This window comes from Callospermophilus lateralis, chromosome 5 (assembly GCF_048772815.1).
Source record: "Callospermophilus lateralis isolate mCalLat2 chromosome 5, mCalLat2.hap1, whole genome shotgun sequence".
NCBI lineage: Eukaryota > Metazoa > Chordata > Mammalia > Rodentia > Sciuridae > Callospermophilus > Callospermophilus lateralis.
Window position 1 is genome coordinate 146,910,339 of NC_135309.1, and position 13,811 is coordinate 146,924,149.

Sequence of the window (13,811 nt, forward strand, 5' to 3'; positions counted from 1 at the left end):
TGTTTGTTTATGCAGCTATAACGCACATCCCCAAACATCCTACAGTGATGCACAAACATCCTAAAGTGATGTGTCCCTCCTCCCATCCCTTTCTTGCTCCTTATACCTCTTGAGTGCCCACTGTTGACAGACAATGAACCTGCATCTTGCAACCACAAAGCAGGGTCCAGAATTCCAACAGCCGTGGAACCTAGAAAAGACATCAGCTCTTTTGTAGAAAGTCTGATTGCCAATTGGATTAATCTAACCATTCATAGGACATAATAACTGTATATTGTAGAGAAATATTCTTCTAAATATTATAAAAATTTGCCACATATAACCTGATTTATTTAAAACTAAATATTTTACTGGTTAAGTAATGTTGGCTACCATGCCTATGTATTACCTCTGTACTGCTGCAGAATTTCCCAACTTTTTAAACATAAGAATTCATTTTAAGCCTCAAAGTACTCAAGAACTCCCACAGAATATTTATATTTTAGCCTCCTTAACTGAGAAGATATATGTACAAGTACATCTATAGTCTCCTTGTAAAATATGGTGCTAGCTTAATGGCTAAGCTCACTCATCTACCTGCCCTCTCCACTTAACAAAGGACAAATCTCTTTCATGTTTCTTTTGCAATTATCAAGTATTAGTGCTAGTTTCTATCATAACAGGAATTTGTGAGGGATAGTCATGCTTTACATCTTCTGTCATTCACCTTGGTCCTGCTGTCTTTCTGATGGAGTCACTGGGGAGATCCCAGGTTCCTTCACTTCTGTAAAGTCTGCTCTCCAGGTTTTTTCATCTAGACAGGCTGGAGTCACTCTAGGAGGCTCAGAAAATAAATCCACAGGAGAACAGGCAGCTTCTATCAAGAATATGAAGGACGTACAAAGATTTATTCTGAACTTCTAAAGAAGGTGAATTAAAAGATTTAAGAGATAATTTCTGAATATGAATATAAACATCTAAAACTGCAGTGGACTTTCAGAAAGGGAGCTATGGGATTTGAGTAGGAATAACAATGCTATGTTATGAAATTTTTCAAAATGTATTTAAAGTAGGAAAAAGTTATTACCTTGACTTTTACAATTGTGTGGGGGAAAAGTGCTGGTAACTGAAGCTGCCAGATAATGTAACTCTGCAGATGATGGGACCTCCAGATGATCACTTTGCTGTTTGATAACATTCTCATTTGAAGGCTCTGCTCTGACAGGTAATTCCTGTAGATCATCAGCTTCAATGTCAACCACATTTATATAAGTGTGTCCAACCTGAGTTAAAGCACATAAAAATCATTCTTATTACCTTGGATAGCCACTCTATCTCCCACCCCCAAAAAGCTAAATTCTTCATTATTATTACTAAAAAGCAAGAATAGCTTTTATGTGCCTAATCTTAGGGAAGCTGCAGGAAATAAGTCTCATTGGTTTTAGTTTACAATATTCCAGGGCATAATACTTAAATTGATTTTTGATCTTTCCTACAAAGCTACACAGATGAGATTTTTAGCTTCATTTCACCCATTCAATTGTATAATATCTAGAAAAAACATAATAAATTTCAGTACAATATTAAAACTTCTGAATATATAATTTATTACCATATCAGGTGCTGAAGGAGACAAAGATTTCTCTGATATTTTAGTAGGAAGTTCGACATTGAGATGTACATCTGGAACCAACAGCTGAGGAACAGTTATAGGTTCATATTCTGAAAATTAAGAAAAATTGGGAATGTAAAAATATCTTTAATTTGACCTAAATCATTAGTTTTGTAAGAACTAGTAAACAACAAACGACATAAATGCGTATGTCCTAAAAATCTAAGTAGAAGCTTCATGGGTATAAACAAATTAAATTCTATCATATTCTATGGTCAATTTACTCTAGAGTAATCTGTAATTTAATAAAGATAAGTATTGCCAGGCATGGTGGCACACACCTGTAGTCCCAGCCTCAGCAATGGCGAGGCACTAAACAACTCAGTGAGACCTGTCTCTAAATAAAATATAAAATAGGGCTGAGGATACGGCTCGGGTTGAGTTCCCCTGAGTTCAATCCCCAATATCAAAAAAAAATTAAGTATTGCTTTTCTCATAATGTGATAAGAACAACAAAGTATCTAAATTATGTCATCAAAATGCTATAATTTCCTATTTCCACTTCAGATATATTAACTCACATTCATCTACTTTATTTAAGAGAACTTCGATAAAGCCAAATTTTAAGAAATAAACCTATAGCTAAATTTGTAAAAATTTTTGTTTCTTGATGTTTAGGTCTTTATTTTATTACTAGTTTTATTTATGTGGGAAATAAAGTCTAGTGGTCCATTTTCAGAATATAGTACTTACCTTAAATGTAAAATTAGGATGTAAGAAAGGCAGCAGGAGGGGAAATGGAGCTGAATGGAAAGTTACAAGCAGTTAACTCACACAATAGCACCACAGCCTATGGATGTGGCAGATCCAAAGTCCATGCACCTCAACAGCTCATTCTCCCTGGAGGGCAACAGCAGCAGGAGCTCAGGGAGTGTGAAAAATCCCCAGCTAAGTGGGTACTGAGTACACAGGAGCTTGGGACTTACAAGAAACCTTCAATAAGGTTGAGTACAAAGGGAAACTCAGTTATAGAAACCTAATGAAACAGAGGAATAAAAATTCTAGGCCTAGGAACATTCATAAAACGGAAAGATCCCATATGTACAAGTCTTCTTTCCCTTAAGAACTTTTTCCTGAGGAACTCATGGGCTCTCACATTCTTTAAATATCTGGATTGACTCTAATCTGATTCAAAAGCACACTCTGGTCTAAAATAGATGTTCCACATGCTCCTTTACTAAAGTAATTACAGCCATGCTATTCCTCCCAAGTTTCTGTCATTTTCTGAGCTCATAATTTTTCAGGTGAATTCTCCTTTGGTCCTGTCTATCTGAAGTAAGATATTTTGTTCTGATTAGTTTTTTTTTGTCTAACTGGGGGGTTTTTGTTTGTTTGTTTTATTTTTGTTTTCATGCTGTTTTTATTCAGAAGCCAACTATCCAAAGGTTAACTCTCAAATGCACTTAAAAATGAAAGAGGTCTTCTTCTTTGGAGAGTCCTAACAAGGAAAATGAACTGGTAATGGTAGGAGTAAATCTATCTCATGGAGGATGAGTGGTCACCTAAACCCCAGATTTTAGCATCCATCACAGCTGCCGGACTCTATTCCCAATTGTTCAGACCCATCATGTCTGAGTTATACTGTAAAAAAACTCTGGGACAGGCTGTTTAAATTTCTAAAGGGTTGGGCTGGGGATGTGGCTCAAGTGGTAGCGCGCTCATCTGGTATGCGTGCGGCCCGGGTTCGATTCTCAGCACCACGTACAAACAAAGATGTTGTACAAACAAAGATGTTGTGTCCGCCGATAACTAAAAAATAAATATTAAAATTCTTTAAAAAAAAAAATTTCTAAAGGGTCAATTTACATTGGCAAGAGTAAAGATGTCTTTAAAATTTCTAACCTACAAGTTTTTCTAGTTGACCAATCAATCAAGAAAACGTTAATTTCTATAAAATGTTTCATAGCAGCACAATTCACAATAGCTAGACTGTGGAACCAACCCAGATGCCCTTCAATAGATGAATGGATAAAAAAAAAATGTGGCATTTATACACAATGGAGTATTATGCAGCACTAAAATATGACAAAATCATGGAATTTGCAGGGAAATGGATGGCACTAGAGCAGATTATGCTAAATGAAGCTAGCCAATCCCTAAAAAACAAATGCCAAATGTCTTCTTTGATATAATGAGAGCAACTAAGAACAGAGCAGGGAGGAAGAGCAGGAGGAAAAGATTAACATTAAACAGAGACATGAGGTGGGAGAGAAAAGGGAAATTGCATGGAAATGGAAGGAAACCCTCATTGTTATACAAAATTACATATAAAAGGTTGTGAGGGGAATGGGAAAAAAAACAAGGAGAGAAATGAATTACAGTAGATGGGGTAGAGAGAAAAGATGGGAGGGGAGGGGAGGGGGTATAGCAGAGGATAGGAAAGGTAGCAGAATACAACAGTTACTAATATGGCATTATGTAAAAATGTGGATGTGTAACCGATGTGATTCTGCAATCTGTATTTGGGGTAAAAATGGGAGTTCATAACCCACTTGAATCTAATGTATGAAATATGATATGTCAAGAGCTTTGTAATGTTTTGAACAACCAATAAAAATAAAGTACAATGTCCACTACATGTAAGAATTTTTCTTTGGTAAGAATAACTGACTTAAAGTGTTAACTAGACTTCTCTGATATGTTGGTTTTCATGGATAACCTAAGTTAAAAATGGGTAATGAGAGTTAACATGAATGGGATAAACATTGATAAATGTGTTTGTTAGAAGTTTTTGCAAAGTTAAAATACTAAAACATCAACTGCTAAATATAAACTTAAATGTGGCTTCTTTTTTTAATTTTTTTTAATTTTTTTTTATTGGTTGTTCAAAATATTACAAAGCTCTTGACATCTCATATTACATATATTAGATTGAAGTGGATTATGAACTCCCATTTTTACCCCCAATAAATGTGGCTTCTTAAACGCCATAAGGTAAAATATATACAGGTCTACTAAATGTGTTCTTAAAAGTTAGTAAATGGAAAAGTAATTTTTAAAAATATATATACGCAGTACCAACAATGGAACCCAGCGCCTCACACATGCTAGCAGCCATAACCCCAAGCCCCTGGAAAAGCAATTTTAAGGTTGCTTTACTTCTGGGCCTAAACTAAAAGCAAAGTTACTAAAAGTTAAAATTCTAAAAGGTACAATTCTATACATAAGGAGTATGAAAAGTTTTAGATGAGCTTTGATGAAAGGACTGTAAAAATCATTAAGTATTTCATCTCATTACAAAGAAGTAATTTGTCAAAATTCAGGAATTTCATAAGGATTGTTTCAAAACGTAAATTTAAAAAAGAGTGAACAATTGGAAGAAGGGAAATATAAAAAGTTTTAAAAATGAAAATGTGTATTTCTAGATGAAAAAGTATTGTAGGGTAAAATAATATTCTTGTACTAAAGCTGAACATGAAAGAGAAGACAAAACTAAGAAAGTGAAAAAAATTATAGATTCTCTAAGTTTTTAGTTGTCATGGACGTTTATTTTATTTATTGATATGTGGTGCTGACAATGGAACCCAGTGCATCACCTAGGCAAGTGCTCTGCCACTGAGCCACAACCCCAGCCCTACCTTTGTTTTATTTATTTATTTTTATGTGGTGCTGAGAATCAAACCCAGTGCCTCACATGTGCCAGGCAAGCACTCTGCCACTGAGCTGTAAACGGAGAACCAACACAGCCATCATTTAAGGGATTTTTAAAAAATTATTTTTATTTTTATTTTTTAAGTTGTAGTTGGATACAATGTCTTTAATTAATTTGCTTTTATATGGTGCTGAGGATCGAACCCAAGGCCTAGCCCGTGCTAGGCAAGCACTCTACCGCTGAGCCACAACCCCAGCACCATTTAAGGGATTTTTTTCGAAGGTCAAATTTTAATTCACTGATATGAAAAACAGTCTAAAACACTGATCTGCTGTTATCTATCAAGATAATTTCCTGTGTCTTACTTAGGGAAACTAAGTCTTAAAGGAATTAGAATTTTTACCTATTTTCAAGAACTCAAAAAGAAAATCACCAAAAAAACCAAATAACCCAATCAACAAATGGGCCAAGGACCTGAACAGACCCTTCACAGAAGAGGATATACAAACAATCAACAAATATTATGAAAAAAATGTTCATCATTGCTAGCAATTATAGAAATGCAAATCAAAACTACTCTTAAGATTTCATCTCACTCCAGCCAGAATGGCAGCTATTAGGACGACAAACAACAATAAGTACTGGTGAGGATGTGGGGAAAAGGTACACTCATACACTGCTGGTGGGACTGCAAATTGGTGCAGCTAATATGGAAAGCAGTATGGAGATTTCTTAGAAAATTGGGAATGGAACCACCATTTGACCCAGGTATCTATCTCCTCCGTCTATACCCAAAGGACTTAAAAACAGCATACTACAGGGACACAGCCATATCAATGTTTATAGCAGCACAATTCACAATACCTAAGTTGTGGAACCAACCTAGATGCCCTTCAATAGATGAATGGATTTTTTTTTAAAGTGGCATATATACACAATGGAATATTACTCAGCAATAAAAGAGAATAAAATCATGGTATTTGCAGGCAAATGGATGGAGTTGGAGAGGATAAGTGAAGTTAGCCAATCCCAAAAAATCAAATGCCAAATGCTTTCTCTGATATAAGGAGGCTGATTCATAGTGGGGTAAGGACGGGGAGCATGGGAGGAACAGACAAATTCTAGATAGGGCAGAGGGGTGGGAGGCGAAGGGAGGGAGCATGAGGTAAAAATGATGGTTGGAATGTGATGGTCATCATTATCCAAAGTACATGTATGAAGACACGAATTGGTGTGAATATACTTTGTATACAAACCAGACATATGAAAAATTATGCTCTATATGCGTAATAAGAATTATAATAAAAAAAGAATTGTAATGCATTCTGCTGTCATATAAATAAAAAAAAATAATTAAAAAAACAACAAAAAAGAAAATAGCAAATTTAACTGGGGATTTATTTATATCAATTAATGTTTTATAACTGGATAAAGATAACTTGTTATCAATAAGTTTTATATACATTTTACAATATGCTTTACACTAGAATGGAAATTTAATGTATTTTTGAAAGATAATAAAGAGAGCCTAATTTGTTTAAAGTTCCATAATGTAGAACATGAAAATTTTTTCTTTTCCACAAAAAGAAAGGAGCACTCTTAGCTTGTTTGATTAATTTTTTTTAATATTTTTTTTTTAGTTGTTGATGAACTTTTTTAAAAAATTTTTATTTATTTATATGTGGTGCCGACAATCAAACCCAGTGCCTCACACATGCTAGGCAAGTGCACTACCGCTGAGCCACTAGCCCAGCCCTTGATTCATGTTTTATATGTACTGTTGTATTGTGTTAATTGATATTCATTTAGATTTGGGAAATAATATATGAAAACTTTGTAAATTATATTTAAGAAAGAGTTAAAGATCAACTTTAGAAATAAAATAGATTGCCTAGATTTGTCAAGAGCCCCCCTACCTGATTTAAGACTCTGTCTCTCACCTTATTCCATGTTAGGATGGCTCCAAAATTAGGCCAGAATTAGGCTTATTTAAAGTTATATTCAAAGGATATATTTTTGTTATAAAGGTACTACAATCTCAAAAATAAACAGGACAGAAAATAAAATTTAAAACTAAGTAAAGAACTGGATATGGGCTGGGGATGTGGCTCAAGCGGTAGCGCGCTTGCCTGGCATGTGTGCGGCCCGGGTTCGATCCTCAGCACCACATACAAACAAAGATGTTGTACCCGCCGAAAAATAAATAAATATTAAAAATTCTCTCTCTCTCTCTCTAAAAAAAAAAAAAAAAAAGAACTGGATAAATTGTAAAAGGTATTTAAAGGCTGTAAAAGAGTTTTAAAAGAGTAAAATTTGTCAAGGATCTCATATGAATGAACTCATATATATGTGGGGTCTTTGTGAGGCAAAATAGATATCAAATATACATTTGCAGTATTATAGAGATAATGTTTCTTGGTTCAAAGCTATTATACAAACTGAATACGTTTTGCTCTAGTTCATTTTGTATTTTCTTTGTATACCTTTGTAACTGCTGCCTGTTAGTGTTTTGTAGAAGTACTTCTTCTAATAGAACAATCTGAGTTAATTTGAGATAATACCCCATCACCTGTAGGACAGACAGGATATAAGGCAGATGTCCAGTACTAATGCTGACTCCACTTAAATGTAAGGGAAAACTATAAGATCACAGACATTAAAGTTAAAATACAGTACTCCAAATTCAAGACTGGTGAAACTGGCCTGCTGGATGTTTAAAACCAAAATTTGGACACAAAAAAAGGAAATAAAAGGGCAAAGGAGAAAGTAGCCAATATTGTGGCCCTTGCACTCTAAGGTCAGCCAGGACCCAGGGAACAACAGGACCCTTCTAAAGGACCTGCAACTCTCATGAGTCATCTGACTTTCTAACTATGGGAAATTCTGACAACCCCAGAGAAGAGAAAACCAACCAGTGCACATTCTGCAAACAGGAGGTCACTGAAGATGGAAATGTCCCTGATGCTTCCAAGGGAAACTACATGTGGTCAGCAAGACCCTGACCCATTGTTGTAGATGGCACTACTAGTAGAAAAAAGCTAAAGAAACCAAGAAGCTTCTCACAACTTCCCAAGAGTGATCTCTAACAAATCTCAGCTGACTCTTAACAACAGAGAAGAAAAAGATCAATTTTGACCTACTTGGTTTTAAATACCTGGCAGGAGAGTATTTTAAATACTTTAGCGCAGCCATACATTGACAATTAAAGAAAAGACAATGGTTCTTTTAATGTAACTTCATGGACATTTGTGTCAGTCCCCCCAAAAGTAAGTAATACCAGGAGGTTAAAGGAAGGGTTTTATACAGGAGTACCTAATAACTCTAAAAACCTCTGTCAGAGTCATAAATTTGTTCTGCGTCAATTTGAGATCTACAAAAATTCTTAACCTCTTACATAGAAAGACTTTGTTGTGTTTCTGTTGTTTTGCTTATATAACATTTATATGAGCTCCCTTACTTGGGAAAAACTACAGAATTTCTTTCTATAGAAAGTAAAGACCAGGGGCTTGGGTTGTTGGCTCAGTGATAGAGCACTTGCCCACCATGTGTGAGGCACTGGGTTCGATTCTCAACACCGCATATAAAATGAAATAAATAAAGGTCCATCAACAACTGAAGAAATAAAAAAGAAGTTAAAAAAAAGAAAATATATACTAGTCATATCCTTCACTTTATTATCCCTCAAATTAAAGGGATTCCTTGCTCGATATCTCCTCTGGTCACAATTCATCACTTCCAGCCTGGTGGCTTGGCTTTAATCAAAGCCTGGAAAGAAGACAAGCTTCAACTGAGTTGGAAAGGACCTTACCAAGTGCTCCGGGACACTGGGACACCTTCAGAACTGCTAAAAAGGGGTGAACTCTTTACCATGGGAGTTTCCTCCTCAAAAACCTAATATGGCTAGGATACATGACAATACCAAAGGAAAAAAGCACAAAAATGAAAATGAGACCAAAAGGTAAAAAAGAAGGGGGGGGCATGAGAAATAGAAAGTCCGTTTTCAGAATACAGTATGTAACCTTAAATGTAAAATTGGGATGTAAGAAAGGTAGCTGGAGGGAAAATAGAGCAGAATGGAAAGTTACAAGCAGTAAACTCACAATAGCACCATAGCCTATGGATGTGCCAGATCCAAAATCCATGTACCAGAACAGCCCCTCGACAAACAGGAGGTGGAGGAAGGGGCTGGCCTGACCAACAGAGATAGAAATCTCTCTGTTAGGAAATAGTAACTTAGGTAAAGAATTAAGAACTGCATACATGTTAGAATACATTCAACCCCAAAACACTTTCCCATCATGAGAGAACAAAGGGAGGTGGAAACAACTAAATACATTTCTTGAAATAACCAAGAGTAAAGACAAGATAGTAAAATCTAGGAAATGCTGGAGTAGACTGTGCACTTAGCCAGTGAGGAACCTGGAAGGGAACTTGCACACTAGGAAATAAAATGCCGATTGTAACTGCTCTGGGGGTGCCCACTTACCCAGATACCCAATCTTGCAAGACCATCAGTAAAGTCTCACTTTTTTGCTATACCTTGTGTCTCTTAATCCATTCTTTGGGTTTGGACAGGTGAGCCAGTTTCTCACATTAAGATATGATCATGCTCTTCAAAAGGGTGCTATTAAGTGGTCTTTAGTATATTCAGAATCCATAGCTAAATTTTACCACTCAAAATGTTTTAACATCTAAATTTCATAAAAGTTATTTGTTTCTTATTCAGTAGTAAAATAAACAGGTCTTGACTGAGACTATAGCTAGGGGTAGAGCACTTGCCTAGCATGTGTGAGGCACTAGGTTCAATCCTCAGAACCACATAAAAATAAATAAAATGAAGGCATTGTGTCCATCTACAACTAAGAAATAAATAAAATTTTTAAAAAATAAGATAAATAGGGCTGTCACATGTACATTAGCAGGCAGTGTAACTCTGTGCCTTTTGTTCTTGGGCTCTAATCTTATTTTCCAGCATTTCAATTTTAGTGCAGCATTACTTTCAAATTTCATGCTTAAAACTACAACTCATTGTTATAAAGAAAACAGGAAACTTGCTATGAAAGTTTTGAATTAACCAAAAAACCAGAAAAAAGGAAACTGAAAACAATTGTCATTCTGTTTCTATTAAGTCAGCTGATTGGTTTAACTGCTTGTTTAAACAGGGTTGGTGACTTCGGCTTTGGCCTCATGTAGATATAACTGTAATCAGTCTGGCGTTTTCAGAAGAGAAAAAAAGAACACACCTGAGGTGGTGATTTGCTGATTTTTATCACATTCAGAAACAACTTCTTGAGAAGCAACTTCCTTATCTTGTAAATCGGAAGATTTGAAGCAAAAAGAAAAAACAAAAGATTTCACAAACACAGGAAACAAATATATGAATATTGACAATTAGATATGGAGCATAAAAAGTGGTAATAAAGATTGACAACTACTTAATTTTAACAATTTAATTTAAACAATGATTTTAGAGTTTTAGTATTATGTATTTCCCTGGCCTGTCTCCAGATGAATCTTAGCAAACAGACTGCCAACTTTATAAGATTACCCAGCAGCAAGGCAGAGTACCTTCAAGGTCTTCTCAAAGACATACTTAGATAACAACATTTAAAGAATGTTTCCAAAGGCAAACTCATCATTTACCTCAAAAACATCTTTTTGAACCCAAAGGCACTTTATCACTGACCTACATTCCTAGTCCTTTTATATATTTTATTTAAGACAGGCTCTTACTAGGTTGTTGAGGGCTTTGATAAATTGTTGAAGCTGGCCTAAAGCTTGTGAGTCTCTGGGATTACAGGTGTGCACCACCATGAGCAGTCTCAAAAAACAATTTCCACATGCTCAACCCAATCTCAATCAGAAGTAAACACAAAATAATGACTTTCTGTCACCTATCAGATCAGGAAAGTCAAAGTTACATAAATCATATGAATGACAAAAGGTATGTGTGTGGGGGTCTTATGCATTATTTATAGAGCAGAAAAAACTAAAACCTGCCAAGTAGCTAGCAGCTTCAACAATAAGAAATTGGTTAAATATTTCATGGCAAATAAATACAAAGTACTTTTTTTTGTTTTGTTTTGATGATACAGGGAAACATTTGGCATAAGTAGAAATCAAAGTAAAACAAAAGAGATATAAAATAGGCTGAGTGTGGTGGCACACACTTGTAATCCCACAGCTCAGGAGGCTGAGGCAGGAGGAGCTCAAATTCAAGGCCAGCTTCAGCAATAGCAAAACCTTAAGCAACTTAGCAAGACCCTGACCCTAAATGAAATATAAAAGGGCTGGGGATGGGGTTTGGGATATAGCTCCATCAGTAGAGTGCTTTCACATGCACAAAGCCCTGAGTTTAATCCCCAGTACCATGGGGTGGGGGTGAAGCGAAAGGGCTGGGGATATGGCTTAGTGGGTTAAGCACCTCTGGGTTCAATCCCTAGTACCAATAAATAAATAAATAGAATATAAAATACCCCTGATACACCTTGTAATCCAAATTTAATCTACTGAAAATATACTGAACTGTTAATTCTCGGATACCAGGAGTCTTATCTCAAATGAGAAAAAACATTTTTTTTTCTCTTTCATTTTTCTCCCCCCATCCCCCAGAATGGGGATTGAACCCAGGGGATCTTTACTACTGAAGTATATCCCTTATTCATTTTATTTTGAGATAGGGTCTCCATAAATTGCTGAGGCTGGCTTAGAACTTGCAATCCTCCTGCGTCAGCCTCCTGGGTAGCTGGGATTACAGGTGTACACCAAAGTACCCAGATAATATAAGGCATTTTAAACATCACTTAATTAACGTTCTTTTATTTATTGGTAGTGTGTGCCCTGCAGTATTGAACACAGATATGAATTACCTTCAACACTGCAGCAAGGACCACATGCAACATTACTGTAATGCAAATATAGTACAATGAAGTAATATGTTAAAAACACACTCTAATTATGCTGGGTGATGCACACCTGTTGTACCAGCGACTTGATAGGCTGAGGCAGGAGGATTACAGGCTCAAGGCCAGCCTGCGCAACTTAGTAAAATCCTGTCTCAAAATAAAATATAAAAAAGGACTGAAGGTATAATAAAATGCCCCGAGTTCAATCCCTAATACCAAAAACAAAAAACAAAAAACAACAACAAAAAAATCAAACAAACAAATAAACAAAACCACTCTAATTGAGAGAGTTTCAAGTTATTTGGGAAATAACTATAACAAAACTCTCAGGGAAAAGCTAGGAAAGAGGAATACCTGGACAAGAGGAATTCAAATAATAAGGATACTTGCTATTTAAGTATTCTATCTAACTACATAAAACAAAAGAATAAAAGACAAAACCATCCCAAAACATTATTGCTAAATTGTATGATTACAGTTAATTTTCATCTATCATACTTGCTATATTATCCAAATATTCTATAGTAATTATATATCATTTTTAATGATGTCAGTAAATACTTTATAAAAAGACAAAATTAGAGTGTTTAGAAAGTACTTAAAATATTCCATACACAGACGAAACTGTTCACTGAAAGTCATAATAAGAATTACTGTGACATAATGAGCACAGCACTATTCAAGATACTATTAATAATGATTAGTTATATCGATGAATAAGTTTTACAAGCAATTAACAGCAGATCCTCAAACATTCCCTTCCTCTGCTCTTGAACAGAGTTATGAGCCCCTCCCACACTAGCACCAATCTCCTTTTCTACCAACCTCAACTTTATCAGCCCTACTCCCAGGCCCCTCAACCTTAAGGAAGCAATTCAAGTGAAGGAAACTCAGAGCACAGAGAATCCAATTCAAAACGTTATTTCTACTGACATAGGATGTAGTCTATGTCAGTTTTAAATAAAATCTCTATTATGTTTTACTTATTATAAATTCAATCTCTATTTTCCCCTTGTTGGGGAGAACTTTAGATAAATAACTAATACCACATAATTTTAAATTCCCTTTAAATTGCTGCCTTAAGAAAACACACAGATTATCTTAAATACATTAAAATAAATTAATTTTTAAAAAAAGACAAATAGTACTTTACCTGGTTCTGTATTTGTGCTTGCATCCTGACTTCCTATAACTTTCTTTTGTACAGAAGCCATGAAGTGCAATCCCGCTGAAGTATTAACATCATCTTTAAGCATTTCTTAAGTGTAACAAAACATTGGAAGCAATCATTGAGCAGCACACATCTCAGGGGGAGCCCAGAGGCTCAGTGAGTCAAGGGAGATAAAGGAAGGGGTTAGGAGGTTATAGAAGCAGACTTTTTGTATGAGGTGGAATGTGAGCTAAATCTCAAAAGACACAGTCGAATCCAAACTAATACTGCGGAAGACTGTATATTCAGCCAAGAAACCTAGAGATTTTTCTGACTAATGAGGATCCAGTTGAAGGTTACCCAGGAAAGTGATATGGCCATATTACTGTTCTGGAAAAACCTCCCCAGCAAGTGTGTAGAAAAAAATTGATTTGCACAGATAAAATTGAAATAAAGCAATTAGTTAGATGAGGCTGCACTAGCAATGTAAACAAGCAAGAGATAAAATTTAAG

At 35.4% G+C, this 13,811-nt stretch overlaps 1 protein-coding gene across 1 annotated transcript in view; it reads right to left on the reverse strand.

Moving 5' to 3' along the window:
- Positions 1-13,811, reverse strand: part of Cplane1 (ciliogenesis and planar polarity effector complex subunit 1) — a 133,526-nt gene that overhangs the window by 51,810 nt on the left and 67,905 nt on the right. The window contains exons 40-45 of the mRNA XM_076857385.2: positions 13,302-13,406; positions 10,487-10,552; positions 1,592-1,701; positions 1,067-1,262; positions 707-856; positions 107-190 (exon numbers count right to left, since the gene is read on the reverse strand). Coding sequence (XP_076713500.2) covers positions 107-190; positions 707-856; positions 1,067-1,262; positions 1,592-1,701; positions 10,487-10,552; positions 13,302-13,406 — 711 coding nt within the window. The remainder of the gene's footprint in view (positions 1-106; positions 191-706; positions 857-1,066; positions 1,263-1,591; positions 1,702-10,486; positions 10,553-13,301; positions 13,407-13,811) is intronic.